General features: G+C 36.8%; 1 protein-coding gene across 4 annotated transcripts in view; it reads right to left on the bottom strand.

Annotated features, from left to right (window-relative positions):
* LOC129743840 (protein Shroom) overlaps window positions 1-27,963 on the bottom strand; it is a 384,017-nt gene that overhangs the window by 27,987 nt on the left and 328,067 nt on the right. For 3 of the 4 annotated variants that reach the window (XM_055736051.1, XM_055736054.1, XM_055736052.1), the window contains 3 exons: window positions 20,102-21,624; window positions 13,539-13,659; window positions 13,337-13,466 (listed from right to left, as the gene is read on the bottom strand). In XM_055736051.1, the coding sequence (XP_055592026.1) occupies window positions 13,337-13,466; window positions 13,539-13,659; window positions 20,102-21,624 (1,774 nt within the window). The remainder of the gene's footprint in view (window positions 1-13,336; window positions 13,467-13,538; window positions 13,660-20,101; window positions 21,625-27,963) is intronic. The other variant, XM_055736053.1, reaches the window with a different exon arrangement.

Below are 27,963 nucleotides of genomic sequence, written 5' to 3'. Positions count from 1 at the left end.
CATATAAATAAGCAGTTACTAGTAATCTAAATTTTGATGTTTGCTATCGAGCAAGAACGATTTTCTAAACATACATTTGCACAATACATTCTAGAGCTTATGCTACCTAAAGGTAGGAAGAATATTTCGAATTGATTGTCCTATTGAATAAAAGTTATTTGTCGAGTCATGAAATCGACACAATCGAAACAATTGTGAATTAATGACATCTTTTCATTCACATTCGATCTACATAATCATAATAACTGAGAATCGAACCCAATTTACGAAGATATTTTGAGCGGCAAGATAATCCTTGCAGAGAGTCAATGTCATAATTAAGTCACATGTCAAGCGTTATGGTCAGATATATCGAGAATCGAAAACATTTTGGTCACGAATAAGAGTTAAAGAAAGTCGGTAATATTGGCGCCCAACGAAATAATCCGCGATATTGATATCAGTTTATTAAACGTGGAAAACCATTCAAGTGAGTCAAAGTGAGCTTATTGTGATTGTGTGTCTGATTATTGTGTAACATCAACAATGGATATCAATCATCTTGAAGATGAGGAGCTTCTCTTCGAATTGAGTTTGCGAAAAGTCAAGCAAATAACCAGTATGGATCGCAAATCAAAATTGAAAACGATGAAGGAAATTTTGGAGAAAGAGGCGAAAGACAAAAACATACCTACTTGTTCAACACACGTAGTGACAGATGTGGACAACATCTACCAGTGTCAAGCCCGGATATCGCCAATCATTCACTTAGTTGAAGCTGCAATTCGACAAAAATCAATGCCTATTCTGAAGAAGTACCAATCTCGGTTGCTGCACTATCGTTTCAGACTTTCTCTTATCCAAGACAGTTTAGTTACTGCGAACGCTAATAAAACCATCTCTAAACTGGAAATTGCACTGTCCAAAATCCAAGAATGTCTCGAAGAATCTGCGACAACAACAGGAGGAAACACAGGCGACCAGGACATACTTCCTACGGATAAGGAAACATTGGATAGGTTAAAAAATTCTAACTTACAATCCAGTATCAAGGAAGTTCTTCAACAGCATGTACTGATCGGTCAGCAACAAAACGACGAAAGAGAACAACAGCAGCGTCAAGAACAACAGCAACAACAGGAAAGAGATCAACAAGAACAGAAACGAAAAGAGCAGAGTATACATGAAGAACGGTATCAGCTACAACAACAACGAGAACAATTGGAGTGGGAACAAAACCAATTTGAATTACAAAAGCAGGAACAGCAGCGCACTCAGGAAAGGAGATACCAAGAATACCAGAAATGGAACCAGCAGCAGTCTGAACAACAACCAAGAAATTCGCCACATCATCTACCAAACCAATTACCACAGGATCATAATAGGCAATTCCAGCATGAAGACATCATTCGACAACAACAAATACAAGTACAACAATTTGCACAATTACAAGAACAGTACGATCAGATACAAAGGACCTTGAACCAGGAAAGAGCTAGACGTTTTCAACTTGAACAACAAGTTTTGCAGCAGCAACAACGGCAGTGTTCGTATGATCAACCTCGTTGGCCTCGAAGAGAATCGGAACGAGATCCGTTAGGGAGTGGAGCAACCCTGCCATCACTGAACATCGGAATACCACAACTCAGAGGAGAAGAAAGCCACAGCTTGCAAAGATTCTCGCAGCCACTTCATCGCTGGAAAATTGATGAATACGGAGGAGAAAACGATATCCGAAAATTAGGAGAATTTTTGAATCAAGTTAAAATGTATGCCACAACTGAAGGTATGGATGACGTAACATTGCTGCGTGTAGTGAAGCAGTTGCTAAAAGGAAGAGCATTCGAATGGTATACTAGGTCATACCGAAGCTTGGTCTCATGGGAAGCGTTTAAAACAGGGATAAAAAATGAGTTTTTGCCATCTCACTACTCCGAAATCTTCAAACAAGATCTCTACCTGCGCTTCCAAGGAGCTAATGAATCATTCTCATCATTTTATAGAGATTTGATTGCAATTTTCGAGATCATCGAACCACCTATGCAGGAATCGGAAAAATTATTCATCCTAAAGTCACACCTAAATATAGATTTTGTGCCTATAGCTGCGGCTTCACAAGTTGCAACAGTTGATCAGTTAGTTAAAGTGTGTAAGGATTATGAAGTATCGCGTTCATATGCCTTGAAAAACCGTCAGGCCACCTCACAAAGGACACCTTGGGTAAGGCCGGTCAATATGCACAACAATCGAATATTAGGACCATCGAAGGAATACCCGCAACAAACTACCTATCGAACGAACCTCGGAAGACCACAAATCAGCACGCTGACTGCAGAAAATACGGAACACTCCGACGATATGGGTATAGAAGTGTGTCAGCAAGCAGACTTAGCACAAATAGAGGCGGCAGTGCACGCAGACGCTGATGAACCAGTTTCTACGGTTATCGAAGACATCAACGCATTCAATCTTAACTCTAAAACCTCTTTTCGCCCTGCAAGACCTTCAGACAACTCAAATAATCTGACTTCTCAACATAGCAAAGCCCAACCGTTGCTCTGCTGGCAATGCGAGAAACCAGGGCACACCTACTTTACGTGTCCAAACGCAAAAACTTTTCTATTTTGTTTCACATGTGGGAAGAAAGGCTGCACAACTAGGAGCTGTCAAAGTTGCCTGGCGAGGTGGAGACAACTCACACCGGATTCACCGTTACTCTATACGGGAAACGGAAACAGGGAGAGCTCTCAATGAGGGAGGAGGGTTCTTCCAATTCTACAAAAATTCCCAGTATTTATGAACTTTCCTTTTTTCAAAAAGTTGAGTCATCCATCGTGAACCCAGTCAATAATGATAACAGACCATACGCTCAAATTTACATAATGGGTAAAGAATTTCGAGGACTACTGGACAGCGGAGCAACTTGCACCCTTATCGGAGGGGAATTAACAAAATTGGCGGACACTTACATGCTACGGAAGTATTCAGTCAGAGGGGAGATACGCACAGTAGACAATTCTGCACACCAAATTTCTTTCTTCGCTCACGTTCCCATATCATATAATCAAAGATCCCAAACGCTTCCCGTGTTGTTTGTGGAATCAATGCCAACATCATTGATCTTGGGCATAGATTTTTGGAACATATTTGGTGTGAAAGCAGTCGTGTGTGGTTTAACGACAACGATAAATAACTCTTCGGTTATAAATTCTCTCACTAACACCCAAAAAGAACAACTGCATGCCGTCATTGAAAAATTTCCCACCACACGCAGCAACGGACATCTAGGTCGAACGAATTTATACTTCCATCGCATCGACACAGGGACATCACCACCGTTCAAACAGAAATATTACCCGATGGCAAAGTTCATCCTAGAGGATCTCAACAAAGAAGTTGACCGCATGTTACGCTTAGGGGTTATAGAAGAAGCAATGTGTTGTCCGTGGAATAACGCAACAGTCGCAGTGAAGAAGAAAGATGGCTCAATGAGACTGTGCCTCGATGCACGAAAACTAAACTCCATCATAATCCAGGAAGCATACCCCATCCCTCACATCGCAACCATCATGAACAACTTAAGTGGCTCAAACTATCTCTCTTCGATTGACTTGGAATCAGCCTTTTGGCAAATACCCCTAGAACCTGCATCCAAAGAAAAAACAGCATTTACCATACCACAACGGGGTCACTTTCAATTCTGTGTTGTTCCTTTTGGCCTCTCTACCGCAAGTCAAGCTCTTTCACGGATCATGAACTACTTGTTCATAAGCCTAGAGCCGAAAGTTTTCGTCTATCTTGACGATTTGATTCTGGCTACAGAGAGCTTTGATGAACACCTAGAATTACTGGAAGAGATTGCGAGACGACTCAAGAAAGCTGGCTTGACAATAAATTCAGAAAAATCCATATTTTGCCGCAAGAGTCTAAACTACTTAGGTTACGTGTTAGATGAAAAAGGATGGCACGTGGATGAAACGAAGATTGAAGCTATCACGAAATTTCCAACGCCGACATCTAAGAAGGAAATCCAACGATTCATAGGCATGTGCGGTTGGTATAGACGTTTCATACAAGATTTTTCGAAAACAGCAACACCACTTACCGAACTAACCAGGTCTAAAATCAAATTCAAATGGTCGGAAGAATGCGAGAAGGCATTTCAGACCCTGAAAGGTCAGTTGACTTCGGCACCGGTTTTAGCTACGCCTAACTACGACAAACCATTCGCCGTGGCATGTGACGCCAGTGACATGGCAATCGGGGCAGTTCTGACTCAGGAATACGATAAAGGAGAATGCGTGATATCCTATTTTTCACAAAAACTGTCGCCAGCTGAAAGGAAGTACTCCGTTACCCAAAGGGAATGTTTGGCCGTCATCAGAGCCATCGAAAAGTTTCGAGGGTACCTAGAAGGCACACACTTTACGGTTTATTGCGATCATTCGAGCTTACTATACTTAAAGACCATGAAAAATCCAACCCCACTACTCTCCAGATGGATACTTCGGTTGAATGCTTATTCTTTCGACATACGTTTTAGAAAAGGAAGTGCAAACGTGGTTCCGGATTGCTTAAGCAGAATTGAGATTGTCAACACACTATCAACAGCTTCCACCTCAACAGATCCGTGGTTTGTTGAGCTCAAGAAAAAAGTTGCTACCGAAGGGGACAAATTTCCAGACTTTAAAATTGTGGGAGGAAACCTCTACAAAAACTGCTCCGTGGTAGACGAAACAGGAGGAAGATCTCATCGATGGAAAAAGGTGATTCCAAGCGAAGACAGGAGCGAAGTCATACGACGATTCCACGATATACCTACAGCGGCCCATTTGGGATACGAAAGAACTTTGCACAGGATCCAGAGAGAATATTACTGGCCAAGTATGTCCGTAGACATCAAAAGACATATACGCGCCTGCGAAATCTGCAAAGCCGCAAAAGCCCCAAACGCAACATTGACTCCCACGCTAGGGAACCCCAAGCCAGCGCAATTGCCTTGGGAACTGATTTCCGTCGACTGGGTAGGACCAATGACACGTTCTAGGAAAGGTTTTACAGTTCTTCTTGTAGTGGTTGATTGGGTGACGAAATTCATCATCGTAGAACCATTTCGAACGGCAAACGCTCAGCAGATGGTAGCATTCTTAGAAGGGTACGTTTTCCTGAGATTCTCGACCCCACGAATTATTGTATCGGACTCCGGTTCACAGTTCTTATCACATGCATTCCAGAGCTTTCTTAAGCGATACGAAGTGATACACATGAGAACGGCATTCTACACACCAATGTGTAATGCAGCTGAGCGGACTAACCGCACTTTGGTAACGTGCATAAGATCGTTAATAGACACAGATCAACGAGATTGGGACCTCCACATTCAACAGATCGTCTGTGCTATCAACACGACAAAACAAGATACGTTAGGATGTAGTCCTCACTTTTGTAACTTTGGGCGAGATCATATCTTGTTCACTGAAGGATATTCAATAGCAACTTTGAACACTCCAGAAGACGCAGCATCAGCTCATACCATCAGGATGAAAGTCATCAAGAACGTTCAACACTTTGTATTAATGCGAATCAAAAAGGCACATGAGGACAGCAAGAAGCGATACGATATGAGGGCACGAAACCGAGATTTGGAAGTGGGAGATATCGTATGGAGACGTTCATTTGAACAATCCTCGGCAGCAGACCATCGTACCAAAAAGTTAGGACCGAAATTCATTCCAAGCATAATTCGACAAAAACAAGGTTGCAACAATTACCTCCTGGAGGACATAAAGAGCTCTAAAACAGGAGTTTATCACGCAAAGGACATAAAACCCGATTAATTCCTTATTAATTCCAGCTATGCAAACAGTTCATCTGTAGACCACAAGCATTTATGCAACAAAACATGCCCAGATACGACTGAAGGTCCAATAAAAATCACCGAAACCTCGTCAATCTTAAAACGCAGCATAATCGGATTTAAACCAAATATCATACAAGTTAAAACTCTTCAAACGACACGCTTTCTAAAATTCACGCTATAGTCAAACTATGTAGCATATAAACCTGACCATAAACAATTATGCATCTCGACCACAATAAATATTTCGCTCACATATTCGTAACAAACAATCAAAATTTCGACACGACCAGCTCGTAGCAAATACTCTGTGCAAAATGTAATGATATTCGTTAAGCAAACATAAAAAAAAAAAAATCAAAAGAACTTCCTAATACTAGAAACATTACTTTAGACATCTGCTTATTTAAATAATTGCCTAAAAGCCAAATAGAAACAATGAAATAGTAATATAGGATATTACTGTGCACAACAAGAAGACAACGCAAACTTGCAGTATTTGTCACTAACTCAGTGAGAGCAAGTATCCTGATGGATGATTTTGGAGTTAATAGTTTAAACGAAATAACTGTTTCGAGATCCAATGTGGAAAATTCTGTCGAAACAGTAATGTAAATTAAACATAATCAGAGAACGAAGCCGAAGAAAAGCGTTAGCGAAATTTTCGTGATTGCTTTGAAAATCACGAAAATTTCTTTTTGCAGTACACGAGGGTTGTATTACCGTGTGATTAGAACATCGCACCATGCAGCATTTCCATTTGTTATTATCGCTCCAATTCGCTACACATACAAGAAGATTAAGAAAATTGGACATTTCCTGTACCATCATCATCCAAACCTAATGATTGCCCTGACAAATCAGACAAACTGTCAAATATCAAGAAATGATACTTCCGCTGAAGGCACTTAACTTCTCGTGGCCTAAGCGAACAAACGACATCCTTAACTTGCAAATTAAAAAGTCCTTAAACAGTTAAGATACACCTGTCCTAATAGTTCTAAGCAAGAACAAAGTTCACCTGCTGAACTACAACTTAAAGTTGTAAGGTAAAATGCAAACATAATAATTTTATGCTATGAAGTTCATGAAACCAACTTTCGTTCTCAGTGAACTGAAAACATCGTGCTTCTGGAGCGCCTGCCGAATAGTTCTAACGTAGAACCTCCACTCGGAATGGTAAGGTAACATCTTATCAAAATTCCGCATTGTATGAATAGTCCTACAAACTACTTTTAATGTTAGGGAACTAACGACAGCACGTCGCACCTCCGAAACGTTTGCTGCACAGTTCCAGCGCAATAGCACCATTGGCATTGAAGGTAACCTCTAATCAACATTCAGCATTGTGTGAAGTTTATACAATCTTCTTGCGTTCCCAAGGCACTGACGACTGCACGTCGTAGCTCCACAATATTAGCCGAGAGCATCAGGAATTAGGACAGGAGCAACAGCGAAGGATCACGATTGGATTTGGCGAGGCCAAACATACTGAAAAATATTCATAGTCGAGCATACGACTTAGGACCCCTGGCTTCATGCTCAATAGAACACTAAAATTCGAGGTAAGCTCCAACTATCAAGATTCCAACGGGATTTTAATTAAAACCTCTCATAGGCACGTAGTGCAGAAATCGGAATCCAATAAGATTAGTTGCCACACAATCCAACTGGAAGGAAGGAAAAACAGACAAACAGCCAAGCCCTCAACAGAGGTAAATAAACATTCAATTCCTGCATTGCACCCCATACTTATTCCGTTGCCTTCAGGGCTTTTGGTATAGGTTCAACTCCAATCAGCTACGGAGCATTCGTGTAGCACCATCATCCATCACGTTACCAACACTTTGAAGTTTGGACAACCATCGATGACAGTGGAAGTGCAGCAATTCTGCCAACCGAGAAGTAGCTCAGTTGAAAGAGTCGAGAGCCAAAGTCAGTCGTCGCGCGGCTGCCGACGCGTTCGACGTGAATGATCGCCAGCAATATTTACGCCGCGAACGAGAGTCTTACGTGTCCGAATTTTGGGTGGATTTCTTCATCGGTGGTGTAGTGTAGACGAGTGTTTTGGAAAGAAGCAGAGTTGGTGATTGAAAAGGGGTCCAGGGAAGTGATTTGTGAAGAGGTTTGCATGAATGGCAGTTATGGCTGCTGGGAAGCGTGAATAGAGAATTGAGCAACTTGCTCGTCTTCCTCAGTGTTCGGGTGATGAAATAAGGAAGAAGCTCGATCTCACCAACACGCCTGCATGATCCAGTTATCGAGTGTGTTATGATTCGTCTTTCTTCACCGGATTAAGAAAGACAGAATCGACAGTGCATGTTTGCTGGAGGACCAAGCGAATCAGCTGTTCTGCCGATAATGCAGAGCTATGAGGATTGGATCTGAAGCGGCAACACAGCTGACCTGCATGCGGATTCATCGAAGTGGAGTTTTCAATAGGCTAAGGTAATATTTAGTATTAGGCAAAAGAACATATAAATAAGCAGTTACTAGTAATCTAAATTTTGATGTTTGCTATCGAGCAAGAACGATTTTCTAAACATACATTTGCACAATACATTCTAGAGCTTATGCTACCTAACGGTAGGAAGAATATTTCGAATTGATTGTCCTATTGAATAAAAGTTATTTGTCGAGTCATGAAATCGACACAATCGAAACAATTGTGAATTAATGACATCTTTTCATTCACATTCGATCTACATAATCATAATAACTGAGAATCGAACCCAATTTACGAAGATATTTTGAGCGGCAAGATAATCCTTGCAGAGAGTCAATGTCATAATTAAGTCACATGTCAAGCGTTATGGTCAGATATATCGAGAATCGAAAACATTTTGGTCACGAATAAGAGTTAAAGAAAGTCGGTATCGTACGCCGCGTAGGATTCATCGTACGCCACACAAAAGGATTCAGTGATACCACCACTCTAAAAGTACTTTACTGTTCACTGGTCCGTTCTGTTTTGGAGTATAACATCCAAATTTGGGCACTTTCATCTATAGGCGGTATGAAGCTGCTAGAATCTGTTCAGAAACGTTTCCTGCGATTTGCACTGCCGAACTTACCCTGGAACGAACCACAACGGCTTCCGCCTTACGACGATCGATGCGGAATCCTGAAAATCGAACCAATTGGATCTCGTGTATTACTCCTCCGGCGTGTATTCATCTTTGATATTTTATCTGGAAACATCGACAGTACCAACCTGATCGAAATGATACCATTCCATGTCCCTTCCCGCGCTTTGCGCAATTACGAACCATTAAGGATGATGAATTACGGACGAAATGAATTTTATAACCCCTTCGATATTTCTTGTAAGCTTTTTAACCAAGTGTATTCATGTTTCGACTTTAATATAAGTAAGGATAGTTTTAAGCGTAGATTAAGAGAAAATCAGTCTGTGTGATATTGAGTTATCGTAGACCGTGAACAATAAATAAATAATAATAATAAACATGATTTTTTTTAGTCGACCCCATACAAAAGTTTGTTCTGCACATCCTAATCTACCATTTGGAGAGTGAGACAGATTCCCAGAAGTTATGCAATTTTGGGACACCCTAATCTACACACCAACAAATTCATGCAATTAAAGGATCCAGAAAAGCTTCAACACGCCTGTTACATTCTAAAATATTTGATATTCTGGTGCCTCGTCGACTTATTTCATTTTTTTAAAATCATTATTCAATAGAAATATGGGAGGCTCCAAAAATATTCATATGTATTAAAACAATTCATATGTATTAAACTGAGGTGATATAAACCAAAATATCACACAGAGTGAAACGTAATATGTGACAATTTTGCCTGCATCGGAAGCGATAGTATTAAAATGGTTTTGGAAATAAATTTCTTGGGAGTGTTATTATTTCTCGATAAATTTTAATTTCGGATCCAACCCTACGAGTCAACTCAGGGTAAATTTATGAAAGAAAATTATTTTATTATTTTCAGATAAGGGCTGAACTTACTAGTACCTTAAGTTACCATACTCCGAGTTAAGCGATTTTTCAACTTCAAATACGTGTTTCCAATAAATCTCACAGGGACGGGATTATGTCATAGTCACGAGCCAGAAATTGCGACTAGTGACCTATTTTTGTCTTCACATGTAGTTAATTTAAGATCGTTTCGAAATGAAAGCATGCTATGAATGATTGTTTTGGTAAAGAAAGATTTTTCCAATATGTCATTAATTATTGAGATTTTCAATATTTCGGTCATGACATGATGGTTAAAATGGGTTATGAGAAATATCACCAGTGCAATTTTTGGCAATTTTGTTTGCCAAGCTTATTTTCAATATACTGTACTATGACAAACGCTAACTAATAATAGTATAAAAATGAAAATAGTGATTGGTTCGGAATTTCATTTATTGTCCACTCTTCTCATACGTGAAATTTATTTACATCACGTGAATGTGAATGGTATTTACGTTCACATTATTGGAATATGTCTGGCATGACATGATCCATGCCTGATCTTATTTTCTTGGGTAAAGTGATCCAAAATAAATTTCGCCGTCCTTATGAATGACTGAAAATTTTCAAGCCAAACTACATTGTGCACTTTTTAAAAGAACTAACTAAACTTGGGGGAGTTTTACTGACCCGCGTTCAGTTAAAGAGTGTATTCAAATAAAATGCAACACTATGATTTGTGAATAACTTTTGAATACATGAATGGAAATTGATCAAATTCTCAGTAAAATGATGTGTATGTGTACAAAATTTGCTAAAAATCTGGCAAGTGATTGCTCATAAGCTCATAGACATTTTGTTGAGCAGAATCGGGATAAATCCAGAAAAGTCTCAGTGAGAGACCCAAAAACAGTTGGCAGTGTTCGGCATAAAATCGCTATTCCGCTAATCGCTAGTTAGTCCGATAACTTTTGGCTAGCGGTTTAATTTTGCCGCTAAATTTTGATTGAGCTAGAGAATTAAAAAGTTCCGCTATTTTTTGGTTCCGCTAAATGAAGTACGCTAACTTACATTTACTTGTTTCAAATTCACGAATTATTACTGATAGAAGTAGACTTTTTATCATTTGACAAGTAAAGGAGACATCGGGCATCATTCTTATACCAATATGCGCTCCAAGTGAAAATGGTCACTTCGAATGGTCTCAGGGCAGAAGTGCCTCATAACTTTTTTTTTCTCTTTAAGTACTTCTTTTCTCAACATTCTTAGACAAACAATTCAATAAATATTGTTAAACAGTATTAAACTATTTTAACATTATTTATTTAATTCAAAGTTAGAAGGTCAATTTTTAGATACTATTTTTTGCTTGCAAAAATACAGTAAACGGCCTACTTGATCAATATTTTACATGACTTTAGCATGGTCGTCCACATGCGGTGATTTGTTGAAATGTGCTTTTAAGGTTAATCGATGGATTTTCAAAAGCTTTTCCAAATTTCTAAGTTTTTTTAGATCTCACACGGCAAGTCTCAATTAATAAATGCCGGAAAAATCCGCTTTTTACAACTTGTTTTAAGTGGATGAGATATTTACTTCTCACAAAGCAGTTTTTACAAGTATTTCAAATCAGGTAAAATAAAAACAAGATAATATCACCATGAAATGAATTTGCCTATTTATTTCTTTTAGTTTTTTAGATACATGTTTGGCAATGCTCCTATCATGAGAATTTTGCGTTACTATTTTGAAAGTTTGAAAAAAAAAGTGAAACCTGGTTAAAGATTTTTCAACAGACTGGGCACAATAAACAATCTGCACTATGTTTGTAAAGTATTTAAGCAAACGAATAGAGATTCAACCGTATTCCATGCTGTTTACGTTATTGTTAGTCAACAGTTAGCGATTAGAGCTTTAAGCTTGAAGCGATAACTTTTTCCGCTCATTTAGCGGTTTTAATTAGCGATCGCTAAATTTGAATGAGTTAGCGATTTAATTAGCGCCGCTAATTTTTAAATTAGCGATGCCGAACACTGACAGTTGGAAATCAACTATTCGAACAAAATTCATGTGGTTTATCGTTTAAAGAGTCCTAGAGTAAAAATTTGAATAAAAATGAAGATGATTGATTCCATGAAGTTAAGAAATATAAGAGGTTTCATCAAGCGCAATCCAAAAATATCAATAGGGGAAAGTGATAAAAAACATATATTTTTCTGACTGACTAACTTAATTTCTACAAGGTAAATAATAAAGCTCTCCACTGATGAAATAAACAAAATACGGTGGTCAAATCGTGCGAAAAATATATGGACAGTTAGCGGAGAAATATTTTGAAAAATGTCGTAATTGACAGCAAAACGAACTCTTTAGCGGGCACCTGGAAGGTTTCAAGCCAAAAACTTTTCGTTGACAAGTTTCGCCTGGATGTTCCGGAGATAAACAAGGAATGAACTGAAAAATTTGATGTCTGTCGATCTATGGAAGCTGCTATCCAGTCAGTGTTTCATAACAATGGACACGATGAATGGCTGAGAATATGAAGAAGAATGCCTTAAAATGCGACCATTTTGCCTGCGAAGCACTTAAATAGGTTTAACAAAGTTGATTCTCTGCTTTGGTTGGACTTGAAATCTTGCCATTATGCAGAAAATGTGATGGAGTGATGAAAAGTCTAATATTTTGAATTGTGTCGAAGGAGGACAATCGGCTCAATTTGTCATAACATTGAACAATTGAAAATTGCGAGTAGCTTTGATGGCTTCAGGCAACCGAAAACATTATTACAAATAGACTTGATTTGAAAACTGGTGGTTCATTTTTTTTTCTCAAGGGATTTTAAGCTTCAGCTTCGGCATATTCATCCCGAAGTTGGGGGTTCATATTATACATTATGGCACACGTGGTGCCCAAAATTTAAAGTCGAAATTTTTTTTTATTGGAAGCTATATCACTTGACAGAACGTCACAAAAAAATGAAACCGATGGTGACACAGAATAGACGACATATTTTTGGGGAAAACATCCAAATGTTTTCAAAATACAGATTAGAGGATGAATTCTGGTGGAGAATGGCAATGTTTTTGGTAGCTATTGGGAACTTTCTGAAAAACAGTGGTTGAATTCAAAGATTCAATCAATTGTTACTTCTATATCATTCCGTATTTTTTAAGTTACCCGATCAAACATTTCGGTAATCGTTTTTCAAAAATTCTCCTCATAACACGATCGTTTATTTATTGGACTATTTTTAACCTAAATGCCAGTTTTGTCTTGGAAAGATTCGACTCGGCTGGGAGCATCTTCCCTGAAGGAACGAATCCCTCATGCTAAGTTAAAATAAATAGCTTTATGGAAAAGACATCATCCAAATATGATTTTTATAAGAGTTCAAGAAGCTCCATGCGCGCCAAACTGTCCCACAAAAGATACCACAAAAATAATGTTAAACAAAAATTCACTTTCTGTATCAGCTAATGTTTTAGGTGACTGTATTGTGATGAAGAACCTTTGAACAGGACAAAACGGCATGACTCCAATTTTCACATTAAACATCACTTACCTTCTTTTTGGTCAAATCACAGCAGTCCCCGTTGATCAGCGTCATCTCCCGGCCGTACCGGGTCATCAGCTTGGCCTTCGGTTCCGACACCTGGAAGTAGCTGGAACTGGTGGTGAGAATGTCCATGGGACTGTAATAAAATCAAAAAAATATCAAATTAAGGACTGATTAAGTAGATCAATTAAAAAAATATGCGTTTTACCTTTTCTGCGGGCTAGCTTCCGGTGTTGCCGTTGAGGCATCCTTCTTCATCGGTCGGGGCGCTATTTGGATGTTGAACAGGTCAGAAACATAATCCGAGGACGATTTGAACGTTTTGGGGGCTGCACGGGTGTGAGGAAGGATTTACACGGGGTAGCGATAAGATGATTTATAGAAAAAATAAAAAATAAAAGGGGGAAAACCAAAAATTAGCATTTAGGGGTTATAGCACTACAAGCAATCGTTATGCGATCTATTGGTCTACAAAAATTATACTTTACTCTACTTTGATAATGAGCTTCTGTTTTCGGAGGTTTCAATTGGATGCACTTTTCCAAATTATCGAGATGGAGCCGTTTAAAGTTCATTTGAACTCGAGCACATTGGTTTCGCAATGAAATATTTTTTACCAACTTATGCAATTTTTTTAAAGTTAATGTAGGTTCGTTAATAAACATAGTTTAGATTTTTGTCAAAATATTTTAAACGAGTTGAACAATTTGTTGTTTTTCTACATGTTTTGTTTTTTTTTTTTTAAATATTTTTCCCACAGTGAAATCATTGTTCAGGTAACAAACAACCCTCATGCGCATTAGCAATTATTTGGGTTTTGGGCGTTCAATACGAAGGTTCGCTGTTTTGGATTCTTCTTTCAATCAAAACGAGCAAAAATTGATCTCAACTGTGGTTGCAGCATGAAAACAAACCATTTGGGTCTTTCAGTTTCCATTCAGCGAAACGGATTTACGCTCTTTGAGCCCGGAGGCTGCTCGATCGACCGATCGGTTGATCAAGCAAGCGATCGACGAAATTTTTATTTCCCTCCCCATCGCGATGGAACGGACGCCTCTTCTGAATAAGTAATATAAATTGGGTGAAAATTAATTCGCTTTTTTGGCTAAAGTAGAGCAGATTGAATTGCCGATAGTTTCTATTCAATCGGTACTTACTACCTACTGTATGGCTGTTTTTGTGTGGAGCATCCGATGAGAGAGAAAATTGACGACCACAACTGATTGATTGTAAAAGGGTTTTTGAATAGATAAACTCTATTATCCTAACGTTTATTTCTTGAAAGGGATTGATGAGATTCAAATCGAAAGGGAAATTGCGTTTGGTAGAGAAAAAGTGAGATTCATTCACCAAATGCAAACGAAATTAATTTTTCGATAAGAAAAATAGCTTTCAAACTACGAAGATCCAAGATTTCAGATTTCAGATTCAGATCCAGTTTTCAGATTTCAGATTCAGATTTCAAATTCAGATTTCAGATTCAGAATTCAGAATTCAGAATTCAGATTCAGATTTCAGATTCAGATTTCAGATTTAGATTTCAGATTCAGATTTCAGATTCAGATTTCAGATTCAGATTTCAGATTCAGATTTCAGATTCAGATTTCAGATTCAGATTTCAGATTCAGATTTCAGATTCAGATTTCAGATTCAGATTTCAGATTCAGATTTCAGATTCAGATTTCAGATTCAGATTTCAGATTCAGATTTCAGATTCAGATTTCAGATTCAGATTTCAGATTCAGATTTCAGATTCAGATTTCAGATTCAGATTTCAGATTTCAGATTCAGATTTTAGATTCAGATTCCAGATTTAGATTTAGATTTAAAATTACCACCATATCCCACAGAGAACAGACGTACAATCTCGAACAAAAATTCTTCAAAAAAGTGTGTTAAATTTAAAATACTGTCATGAGAAAAATACGTTAAAAATTGATTTGAAACAGTGTCATATGTTTAAATTGTTACTGATCAAATTTTTGGAATGCTTTATTTGTGCCTTTTTGAGACAAGTGTAAATATCTGACAGCTTTGGAATATATTTCAGCACTTTTTAAACGATTATCAGAGGATTGGCTATGTCCAGTCAAATAAGAACATTCTTGACGATCAGTATCACCTTGCAGATTCTAGACAGCTCAAAACGGGTTACTTTCAAGCATCACTTCTACATTCCATTGTTTAAAATTTAGTACTTGAAGTAGATTTGAGAAAAAATAAGGAATAAGTTTTAAGATATGTTGCATTATGCAACAGGTCGAATGTGTTACTAAACTTCACAGCGAGTTTCTTGAAAGATGCCAAGTAACACATACGAACTTTTCAAAACTGTCTTAAATATGAGTGGCCAACATTTTCAACAGGCAGGCCAAATTTTAGAAATGAGATTAGCTAGCGAGCCAAGCAACAATTTTTAATTTGGTATTCAAAGAAAACAAAGAAATACGGATTTTAGAATATGCATGTGTTCATACAAATGCATCTCCATTTGATGATGAATTATTTATAAATTGAATGAAATACGGCTCATTGAATAAAATATATCTACATTGATTTTAATCGAAACACATACTGAATTAAATTTTCTCAATTTGACGTTAATCGTTTCAATTTTTTTTAGGGATCGAAACTCTTCTGGGTTTATTCATTCCATAATTGTCGATAATTACAGAGACGAATTAGTCAAACTCATGGTCTTTAAATTACAAAAAGGAATCCCTACCCAATTTCCAAAGTTTTCAAGTTCACTGTCGTCCTTAAAAATTTTGATAGAATTCTAAATTTAAAAAAAGCACTTAGTGGAAATGTTGAATAGTACAGCTTATAGGATTTAGCGTATAGCGTTTAGGATTCAATAGATTCGTTTTTAACGTACTTTAGTTAAACCATAAATAAGTAACATTGGATTCAAGAAGTACGTACGTAGCTCATCTAATCTTTCTAGTTGAATGAAGAATGACCCTATTTTATATTCCATAACCATAAACAAAATTCCAGTAAAAAATCCCTTTCAAATTTTTTTACAATATTAAACTTTGATTTTATAACTGGAATCATTTATCATTATCACTGCTCTTTTTTTTTGATACCTACTTTTTGAAAAAAAATATTTGAAAAATTAAACTTTAAATTATTATATATTGAAAATAAATTGTCCTTTTGAAGGTAACAAGCCCTTCAAAAGGACAATTTATTTTTAATATATAATTATTTGAAGTTTAATTTTTCTACTTGTTAGTATCAAACCGGGATTGTAAACAATTTTTATCATACATATAGAGCAGGTTGCCAATACTTAAGCTTTTATGTTTGGCTTAGTTCTCATAATCATACCATCTTCTTTTGAATTTAAGCGAAAAAAAATTGAATAATGTACTCAGAAGAGTTTTGATGGTTTTTCACTATTTGCCTGATTTGCGAGGCTCAGCCTGACAACCTGATAAGCTGTTGAATTTCCCTGATTTTTCCCTGTCTGAACATTTGGCGACCATGACAGAACCTTAAAAACCGAGAAATTTGAAAAAAAGGACCAAAAAAAGAAAAACAAACGCGAATCACATTGAAAATTTTTTCAGCAAACGAGGTTGAAAACCAAACAGTTTATTTAGTACCCATTGCTAAATTGGAAAAAATGAGTTATTATTTACCTATTATGCTTCAAGATGTTTAAAAAAACGCAACGTTGTTGGAGGATTTTTGGAAGCTATTCCGGTCAAAGTGGAAAAAAGGAAACGTGCCATTTGTGATAAATAATCAGTTTTGCGAATGAGTGGGTTACGAAATAATGCCAAAACTGGAATCGATGAAAAAATTAATTCAGCCTAATTTCCGAATGTGTTGAGAAGAGCGCTTTGGAAAAAAGAATAAAATTGAAATTGAAAGTCGAGTTGAGAAGGGCTGAACGAATCGATAAAAATTTCAAGCGAGTGGAAAGGACAACTTGAAAAAAAAAACAGGCGAGTTGAGAGGACAGCCTGAATCAATCGATAGAAATTTCAAGCCAATTGAGAGGACAGCTTGAAATTAAAAGTCGAGTCAAGAGGACAACCTGAACAAAGCAATTGAAATGTCAAGCGAGTTGAAAGAACAGCTGTATTTGAAAAGCAAGTTGAGAGGACAGCCTGAATCAATTAATAGAAATTTCGAGCGAGATGAGAGGACAGCATGAAATTGAAAGTCGAGTTGAGAAGACAGCCCGCCCGAACAAATCGATAAACATTTCAAGCGAGTGGAGAGGACAACTTGAAAAAGACAGGCGAATTGAGAGGACAGCCTGAATCAATCAATAAAAATTTCAAGCCAATTGAGAGGACTGCTTAAATTTGGAAGAAAAGTTGAGAGGACAGCCTGAATTAACCGATAGAAATTTCAAGCAAATATAGAGGACAGCTGGACATTGAAAGGCGAATTGAGAGGACAACATGAACAAAGCAATAAAAATTTCAAGCTAGTTGAAAGAATACCTTGGAATTGAAAGGCGAGTTGAGAGGATAGCCTGAATCAATCGATAGAAATTTTCAAGCGAGTTGAGAGGAAAGTCTGAATCAATCGTTAGAAATTTCAAGCAAATTGAGAGGACAGCTTGAATTTAAAAAGCAAGTTGAGAGGACAGCCTGAATCAATCGATAGAAATTTCAAACGAGTTGATAGGACAGCTTGAATTTAAAAGTCGAGTTGAGATGACAGCATGAACAAATCAATAAAAATTTCAAGCGAGTTGAAAGGACAGCTTGAATTTGGCAGGCGAATTGAGAGGACAGCCTGAATCAATCGATAAAAATTTCAAGCAAATTGAGAGGACAGCTGGACTTTGAAAGACGAGTAGAGGGGACAGCCTGAATCAATTGATAGATATTTCAAGCGAGTTCAGAGGACAGCTTGACTTTGAAAGGCGAATTGAGAGGACACCATGAACAAAGATAAAAAATTCAAGCGAGTTTAAAGAACAGCTTCGAATTGAAAGGCGAGTTAAGAGAACAGCCTGAATCAATCGATAGAAATTTCAAGGGAGTTGAGAGGACAGCCTGAATCAATCGAATTTAAAGCAAGTTGAGAGGACAGCCTGAATCAATCGATAGAAATTTCAAGCGCGTTGAGAAGGTAGCCAAAAAAATCGATAAAAATTTCAAGCAAATTGAGACGGCAGCTTGAATTTGAAAGGAGAGTTGAGAGGATGCCTGAACAAATCGATAAAAATTTCAAGCGAGTGAAGAGGACAGTTTGACTTTGAAAGGCGAGTTGAGAGGACAGCCTGAATCATTCAATAGAAATTTCAAGCAAATTGAGAGGACAGCTTGGTATTTGGAAGGCGAGTTGAGAGGACGCCTTGAATAATTGTTAGAAACTTCGAACGAGTTCAAAGGCTAACTAGAATTTAAAAGGCAAGTTGAGAAGACAGTTTAAGTACTTCATCTCATTGAAAACTTAGCAAGTTTGAATGACAGCTTAAGATAAGAACGAATTTCAATACGTTTCGAAATTATTTCAATGTTTATTTGAAGTTTCATGTGATTTGAATGAAGAAATAAGTAATAAAGCAGACTTCGAGGTCAGCTAGAGAAAGTAGTATACAATACATTGTGAGTCGAGATTACAGATCGAATGAAAACGTTAAGCATTTTTGAATTGAAATAACAGCAAGGTAACGGCTTGAAGTTTGAGATACGAATAAGAATAGCAATGAGATTGAACAGAAAAAAATGAAAACAAATTTATTGATCAGCTTGAAATTGGAAGACGAGTTAGAAAGTCTCTTGAAAAAAAATGCTAGTGAAGCTAATTGTTTGGTTGAATACAGTAGAGGTTATACACAGGTTAGCTTGAAGAAAATGTTTGAAACAGTTCCTTCGAATTGATCGATAAACATGTCTCGAGAACGAATCAGTTGATGGAAGATTTTGTGATGATTATCACTATAAAATGATGTTCAACATTCAAATACTATTCTCACATAAACTCTCTGAAAATTTCTTGAGTTTGAAGTTTTGAACACAGCACTCAAAATAGAAATTAGAGTTCATTTCTCAAAGCAAAGGTAGAGAAAACTTTTAGTGTCAATGGTATGAAATAACTTTTTTTTTATCATGGATTTTAAACTTGTTTGCTTATTCATCCCGTGGTATGAAGTAACCACACAATAATCGGATAACATTGCAGAATAAGTGGTGAAAATTACAGATATTGTGTTAAATATTATACAAAATTCAACAATATAAAAATTCCAACTTTACATATGTGTCATTGTTTCTTTATTCAGTGATGGTAACGTTTTGGTAAATAACATTATGTAGGTATACCAGATCTATAAGATTTTCAAAAATTTGTTTCCTCTCATGAACATATTTTTAAACGAACTCAAAGAGATTCTTTAAGATTTCTCAGACTTGTGTTTTGAATGTAGTAGTTGTTTTCAGTTTAGGTATTTTTTGTAAATTCCAAAAACATTCATGTGTGGCCCGCGGCAACCCATGGTCTAAAATTATGTTGTTTTTTTTCTCGCAGTTTTGTTTTGACAATTTTCTTTGATGTGTTTGGAGACATCTTGTCGCCCATCAAAAAAAACAAAATTTGGTTCAGAAAGTTCATTGGAATGTTTACACAAGTATCGTGAGCTAGCTTACACGTCTGTTCTCTGTAATAATCTGATAATACTCCAAATTATTGTACACTTTAATCAAGAATATTGAAAAAAAGGAAATCCTAAATAATCTACCAATGCTCAACTTTGTGCTCGAGTTCAATGCTAGTAAGTAAAGACAGTCGACTCACCCAGTATCGTGTGCAGCTTATCCGAGGGCGACAGTTGGCTAATCAGATCGTGCGACAGCTTATCACAGTCTATTTCCTCCGGGTGGACCTTCCGTGGAGCACCAAAAAATCCCCCGAATGGACTCTTGCCGGTGGGCGTTCCCGGCGGGGACGCCGTCGACGTTCCGATCGAGTGTTTACTGCCACAGGTTGATTCAGATGTGGATTGATCGAAAACTAGCTGGCTGGCGATCGATTGTGACAGTGCGTTGACTGTTGTCGTGGGCGATCGCCGGGGTAGGTTGGCGTCCGCCTGGGTGTTGTTGTTGAGATCGTCTTCGGTTTGCGAGGAGGCTTCCGAGGTAGGGGCTGCCACCCGCAGAACGATTTCCGTTCTTTGGAGTTGTTGTGGTGGCGTTTGTTGGTTGTGGGTTTCTGGGGGGTTTTCTTCTTCGGGTGGCGGCAGTGGTTCCGCTAGGTTGATTTCCTTGGTGGCTCGTTCTAGCGAGACGGAATTGCACGTGGTAGTTAGGACGACGGCCGCCGTGGGAGTGTTGGTGGACAGTTCCTGGGAGCACGTGGTTTCGTTCGGGTCCGCTGGAGCCACCGAGGGAGTTGCGTGGTTTACTTCTGCTAAGCTAATGTTATTGCTACTGATGATGGGTGCTTCGTGATCTTCCTGGCTCACCACTGAGGGGCTTTCATCATCGATGAACGGAGACGAAGACGTCGAGACGCTTTCGGTGTGGTGGTTGTGGTGCGTTTCTGCACTCGCTACTGGCTGCTCAGTAAAGGCGCAGATGGGACTTGGTTCCGAGATATCGAGCTTTTCGGAAATTTCATTATAATTATTTACAGTTTGCTGGCTGCCAGTAGAAGTATTGGTGATGGTGCTTTGCGGCGGATGGTTGAGATAATTGCTACTATTGATCGGATCGGCCAGTGGCTGCTGCTGCCCAATTGGTATGCCAATCTGGGCCTGGCAGCTTTGTGTTGAGAGATAGGCCGAATCGAGGATTTGCGTTTTCTTGAGGTCGAACGTCGACTGGGACGTGTATTTGGGGCTCTGGATCGAAACCTGGCTGGTGGGGCTCCCGGGCAGCGAGGGTGATTTTTGGGGGCTGTAGGCCGGCGGTGGGGTCACCGGTGAGGAGGCACTCGGAGGTGTGACCTGATTTTGCTGCGTTTGCGATTGCGGTGTGAAATTGAACATCGATTTTAGGCTGTTGGTCGAAATGATCGGTGCACTGTGAGGAATCGTTTTCGGGGGCTTGCCAACAACGATCGATTTCCCATTGGCATTGGCCGAGGCGCCGTTATTATTGTTATTGTTGTTGGCCGAGTAGAGAGAATATTTCACTCCCGGAGGCAGCACATCGGGCAGGTTACACTTTGACGAAGTGATGATTTCCTCCGGGAAGACGTCGTTATGGTTGATGCTGTCCTCGTTTGAAGTCAACGTCAACTTGTAGCTGCCATGGTCCGGATCGGAATGAAGTTTGTCTCGTGGCTGCCGTGGCAGATACGAAGCCTTGGAATTACTCCTGCAAAAAAAAAATGAAAAACAACTATGAGTAAAACAATTTATTAAAAAATTAAACAAAAAACGAATCAATTTCCAAATGATATTACTCGAGCAAAACGCAGCCCGGAACGCGTGTCTTGACTTAAGGTCTCAACCCAAAGGACTGTGCGGTGCCCGGTTTAGTAATCATTAAAGCCCTGTCGCTGGAGCTGGATCTGAAGCAAAGATTAAGCATTTTTGAGAACGTAGAAGGTGAGAAAACAAAAATCGGAAATGATCCGCTCCCCCGGATCACCTGAACCAGATATGGATGAGTCAGCAGCTGCTGCACTGACTCAAGCATAAGGTTAGTTTTTTTTTTCGATTTTTTGGGCTTTCCTGCTGCCAGCAGCAGCGCAACGGAAGAGGAGCAGCATTTAATATTAAGTTGCGCCGAGTTTGTTTGGTTTTCAGTTTTGGCTTATTGTAGGGCCCCACCAGGAATGGGAGAGGCAATGTGGCGCCTTAATTTATTTTCGGGGGCTTTGTTGATGTTTCGAAAGGTTTGGGCAGGGTTTCATTCTCTTATAAAATATGCCCAGTTATTACTAACGCTGATAGCTGAATGCTTAACGCGGGATTAACGAAGACCAGTTATTGAATCACGTGAAACTCTAAGTTTAAAGATTAGCTCTCTAGACAAAAACTCATTCCAGATTAAGTTTAAAAAATCATTTTTTTAATATCATTGTTTTTTTTAGAAACAAAAGTGAAGTTTAAATTTTTTGGCCAACTAAATATTCACTTACGAATTCAATCAATAAGACCACCAGAGTACGAAATGTCCACCCACCAACAAAAATAAACCCATTTTCTAATTAAGACATTACTTACGCTCAAGATTAACCTCTCGATTGAGTTGTTGTTTGCTTTTCCGTTTTTTTTTCTAAGCTGCAGAAACACCAAAAACCTGACTTTGCCGGATCGAAACAAGCTTCACGACGACGACGGAGGTGCGTACCCATCGATCAAAACAGAGCAAAAACAAACTGAGTGATCGATACCACCCTAACTTTGTACCATAAACCAACATTGACTAGCCGGGCGATCTTCGTTTTGAAGTTGCGCGCTCATAAACGGACAGCTTACTCGAACGAAACGCGCAAACGATTAGTTGCATACTCTAAGGCGAATCTGCTGCTGACTACCTTAAGGCGATTATTTATCGCGGAGGGTAAAGAATGAAATGGGTCAGAAGTTGATAAACTGTTAAGCGATCTCATTACTTGTTTTGAATAATTTCAATACAATTATAAGGTTTTTTGTAGGGCATTCTACTCTACAAAATATCAAAAAACCTATTGAAGAAATAAAGTCATATAGTAAAATATTTTTTTTTTTTTCAAAGGTCAACTGAAATTTAAATTCATTCCCTCATAAGAAAGGTAGTCTGCTTGCAATTTTTTAACTTTTTTTTTTTAAAGTGCCTTGCGTAATAAAAGTATCGAAGCGCTTATGCAATTACACCACTAGAATCGGTATGAAATTGGCTTTCTTAAGAACATAAACTTATTGCGAAGATCTTGCCTTATTATACTCAAAATCCAGTTCAAAATTGAATTCAAGTGCAAGAGAAGATCTAAGAAATGGCAAATTGACAAAAAGTTAAAAAACAGCTTCTTTGGAGAATACCTAAAAAAATCAGTTTTTCGAATTTTGACAATCAAAAATTGCATAAATATAGCAAATTACGTCAAGTTTTTAATCCTTTTTTCAAAATTCCTTTGGTGTAACTCCAACAATTTTGCGTTTTAATTATTGAAAAGTACGGTTGGTATTTACAACACTTTTTGACATTTTTTGTGATCATGATTTTTAAAAATTTCAAAAAAATATATTCTTATTTGCAACGTACAGCTTCTAACTTCAGCTTTCTAGGACATGAAGTATAATTTTTTCTGAGCATTCCACAGCTGATCTACAGTCTTTTTCCGAAGCATGTTTTTCGGATTTTTATTTCGTTGACTGTGAATAACGGAAAACTAAAATGTTGTAGGTAAATAGTGTCTGAGAAACACATATTTGAGCTACGTTAAAAGCTTTCCAAAACTATAAAAATTTGTTAAAATTGGTTGAGAAACAAGAGAGATATAGCGGTTTTAAGCGAGGAGTGTCAAATTGACACTCAAGGTCTGATTAGGAAATTTTAACTCCTGGAATTTCTGAACTCGTCCATAAAAAAGTAATGATGCAAAATTAAAGGTTTCACTTGATAAAATCTTCATCTGATTTTCTCATAGAATTTATTGCATCAAGAAAAGAAAATCAGGCTAACAAAAAATTTATCCCTGAATTCTGAACCTCAATTCTTAACTTAAAATCTATCATTTTTATAATTTTTTTTACAGTTTTTGTATTTTTTTTCATTTTTGTCATTTTTATAATTTTTGTCACTCGGTCAGTTCGGTCATTTTTGTCATTTTTGTCATTTTTGTCATTTTTGTCATTTTTTGTCACTTTTGTCACTTTTTTCATTTTTGTCATTTTTGTCATTTTTGTCATTTTTGTCATTTTTGTCATTTTTGTCATTTATGTCATTTTTGTCATTTTTGTCATTTTTGTCATTTTTGTCATTTTTGTCATTTTTGTCATTTTTGTCATTTTTGTCATTTTTGTCATTTTTGTCATTTTTGTCATTTTTGTCATTTTTGTCATTTTTGTCATTTTTGTCATTTTTGTCATTTTTGTCATTTTTGTCATTTTTGTCATTTTTGTCATTTTTGTCATTTTTGTCATTTTTGTCATTTTTGTCATTTTTGTCATTCTTGTCATTTTTGTCATTTTCGTCATTTTTGTCATTTCTGTCATTTCTGTCATTTTTGTCATTTTTGTCATTTTTGTCATTTTTGTCATTTTTGTCATTTTTGTCATTTTTTTCATTTTTGTCATTTTTGTCATTTTTGTCATTTTTGTCATTTTTGTCATTTTTGTCATTTTTGTCATTTTTGTCATTTTTGTCATTTTTGTCATTTTTGTCATTTTTGTCATTTTTGTCATTTTTGTCATTTTTGTCATTTTTGTCATTTTTGTCATTTTTGTCATTTTTGTCATTTTTGTCATTTTTGTCATTTTTGTCATTTTTGTCATTTTTGTCATTTTTGTCATTTTTGTCATTTTTGTCATTTTTGTCATTTTTGTCATTTTTGCCATTTTTGTCATTTTTGTCATTTTTGTCATTTTTGTCATTTTTGTCATTTTTGTCATTTTTGTCATTTTTGTCATTTTTGTCATTTTTGTCATTTTTGTCATTTTTGTCATTTTTGTCATTTTTGTCATTTTTGTCATTTTTGTCATTTTTGTCATTTTTGTCATTTTTGTCATTTTTGTCATTTTTGTCATTTTTGTCATTTTTGTCATTTTTGTCATTTTTGTCATTTTTGTCATTTTTGTCATTTTTGTCATTTTTGTCATTTTTGTCATTTTTGTCATTTTTGTCATTTTTGTCATTTTTGTCATTTTTGTCATTTTTGTCATTTTTGTCATTTTTGTCATTTTTGTCATTTTTGTCATTTTTGTCATTTTTGTCATTTTTGTCATTTTTGTCATTTTTGTCATTTTTGTCATTTTTGTCATTTTTGTCATTTTTGTCATTTTTGTCATTTTTGTCATTTTTGTCATTTTTGTCATTTTTGTCATTTTTGTCATTTTTGTCATTTTTGTCATTTTTGTCATTTTTGTCATTTTTGTCATTTTTGTCATTTTTGTCATTTTTGTCATTTTTGTCATTTTTGCCTTTTTTGTCATTTTTGTCATTTTTGTCATTTTTGTCATTTTTGTCATTTTTGTCATTTTTGTTATTTTTGTCATTTTTGTCATTTTTGTCATTTTTGTCATTTTTGTCATTTTTGTCATTTTTGTCATTTTTGTCATTTTTGTCATTTTTGTCATTTTTGTCATTTTTGTCATTTGTTTCATTTTTGTAATTTTTTTTTTACTTTTTTTTGTCATTTTTGTCATTTGTTTCATTTTTGTAATATTTTTTTTTTACTTTTTTTTTGTCGTTTTTGTTCTGCAATTTTTTTCAATTTTGTCATTCTGCTATTTTTTTTTATTTTTGTCAATTTTGTCATTTTCCAAAACCAAACTTGGTACTGAGTATAAATCTTCTCCGCATCCTCCAGCACTATGAGTAATTGTTCGTTTTACCTCTGAGCAACATCTGTGGGCAGTTTGGATGCAAACAGGCTATCATCTTCAAATTAGAAACAGGGCTCCTCGGGTGCCAAGATACCTCACTGAACTGCAGCCTCCGGGATTGCTCCATCGAAGCACAGAAATGAATTATTTTTCACCTATGAACCAACCATTCGTTCATTCATTGAAGACGCCACCGCTTCAGAGCCTCTCAGTCGGTTAACGAGATCTTCCACCCCCGACTGACGACTTCTTGAACGTTCTCTGGACCCAGCTAACGCTAACCCAGTTTCTCAAAACGCCGCTGCCTGGCCAATGATTTTCACGCTTCCTAACGAGCCTTAGTCGTTTTGATCGTAACGAGCGAGTTCGCCAATGGGCGGTCATAAATAATTCAATTATTCTCACCCGCTGAGCGCTTGCTCGAGTTTTGGCGCAGGGATACCTCTGTATGTTTCTTCTGAGTGTAGCTCTAACTCTAATTCATTACCTCAATTTCAAGGAACCAGTACCAGTAAGTACGAAAACATCTCCCTGAAGCAGCTTGGGTCTGGGCCTGCGCCGAGGGGCGAGTGGACGCCGATGATTTGCGAGCCGCACGATTTGCCCGGGGGCGATATTTTAATTTAGAACATCTATCGAGGCTCTACTCCATACAACATAGGAACATATGTTTGTCAGTGAAGGAGCCATCATACGAATTCATCGATCATCGATTGTAAATTTTAGTTTTTTTTTTTGTTTTGGAAGAGCACAGAGGAGAATACACCAGGGATCAATAAATCGTTTTGGTTGTTGCAATTTAATGTGCCAAGTCAATTTGTTTCGTGATATTCTACGAGCTGCGCTTACACTTGCAATTTTTATTTAATGAATAAGTCATCAGTTCCAATTACTAAAATAGCCTTTATATTTTGTTAGTTGAAGTTGTAATTTTTACACCACAAAATCGTTTACTTCTAATGTTTTTGAAAATTTTCAATTCAAATTTATTAATTTGAACGGTCATATTAGAATAAACCTCTTAAGATTTTTGAAATCTTTTCAGTATGCATAATTTTATTTTCATATAAGTGTCTTGATATGGGGTAAATAGAGATAAAAATTCGTAAAAATGCAGTGATTCGAGTTTACTATATACAAAAACTATTAACTTTGTTAGTAAAATGGTGTTCATTTAGCGGAAAAAGCGAATTATTCAAACTTCTCATGATGACACTTTTGGACACAATGTTATTTACACAGTTCCAAAACAGTGATAAGAAGACTTTGTACCTCACGGAAGCGTTGCCAGATTGCAACCCGCTCAAGTCCGTAGGTTGAACGAAAATCGAAAAATGTGCTGGTTTTATTTTTGGTCGTCAGTTAGAAATTTCGTTTATCCGCAGAATCCCATAAATTTTTCGATAATCCGTAGGAAATGCTGAAAGTCCGTAGATTTTGAGCATTGATTCGTAGCTCTGTAGAAATGCTTAAAATTCGTAGATCTACGGAGAAATCCGTAGATCTGACAACGCTGCAGTCACGGGTTATTCAAGAAGAGTATGGCTTTTAAACATTACCTTGAATTTTAATAGAAAGTTCAGAAATTTTAAATTGGAGTATATTTTAAAGTGTTTTAAAATTACGATGATTAATTTAATTTAGATTTACAAAAATATATTTGATTATTTTAACTACCTTCGAAAACCAAATAAATTTCCTTTTCATGCTACTTTCACTATTCTTGTTTTATTTTATTTTTTTTATTCAAACCTTGCGGCTCAACCCTCCAAAACTGATCGCAAAATATTTGTTTTGAGAAAATTTGACCTGTAGTTTATTGGCGTCACCCTGGCAAATGTTAACCTATTTTGATGATATTAGATTGTAGGTAATTTATTCTTGTTTTTTTTTAATAATTCAAAATTAAGTAGTAAGTTTTTACCAGGTTATCTGCAGATGGTTCCGAATAAAAAAAAACCCGATTTTCTATACTTAACAGTGGATTGGAAGCTTTCTTACAGAGTGTAAATTATCTTTGGAAACATATGACTCAAAAATGGATTCCTTATTTCTGAATTAGATATATATGATTGATCTAGAAAAAAGATTATGATTAAAGAAGGATAAGATAATGGAGGATAAGCGAACTGATATTCATCGAGTTCATTTACTATCAAAATATTTCTAACTGTTTAAGTTT

Source organism: Uranotaenia lowii, chromosome 2 (genome assembly GCF_029784155.1).
Source record: "Uranotaenia lowii strain MFRU-FL chromosome 2, ASM2978415v1, whole genome shotgun sequence".
NCBI classification, from domain to species: domain Eukaryota; kingdom Metazoa; phylum Arthropoda; class Insecta; order Diptera; family Culicidae; genus Uranotaenia; species Uranotaenia lowii.
The sequence above is the reverse complement of the archived record's forward strand: the minus strand, read 5'-3'. Positions and strand labels throughout refer to the sequence as shown.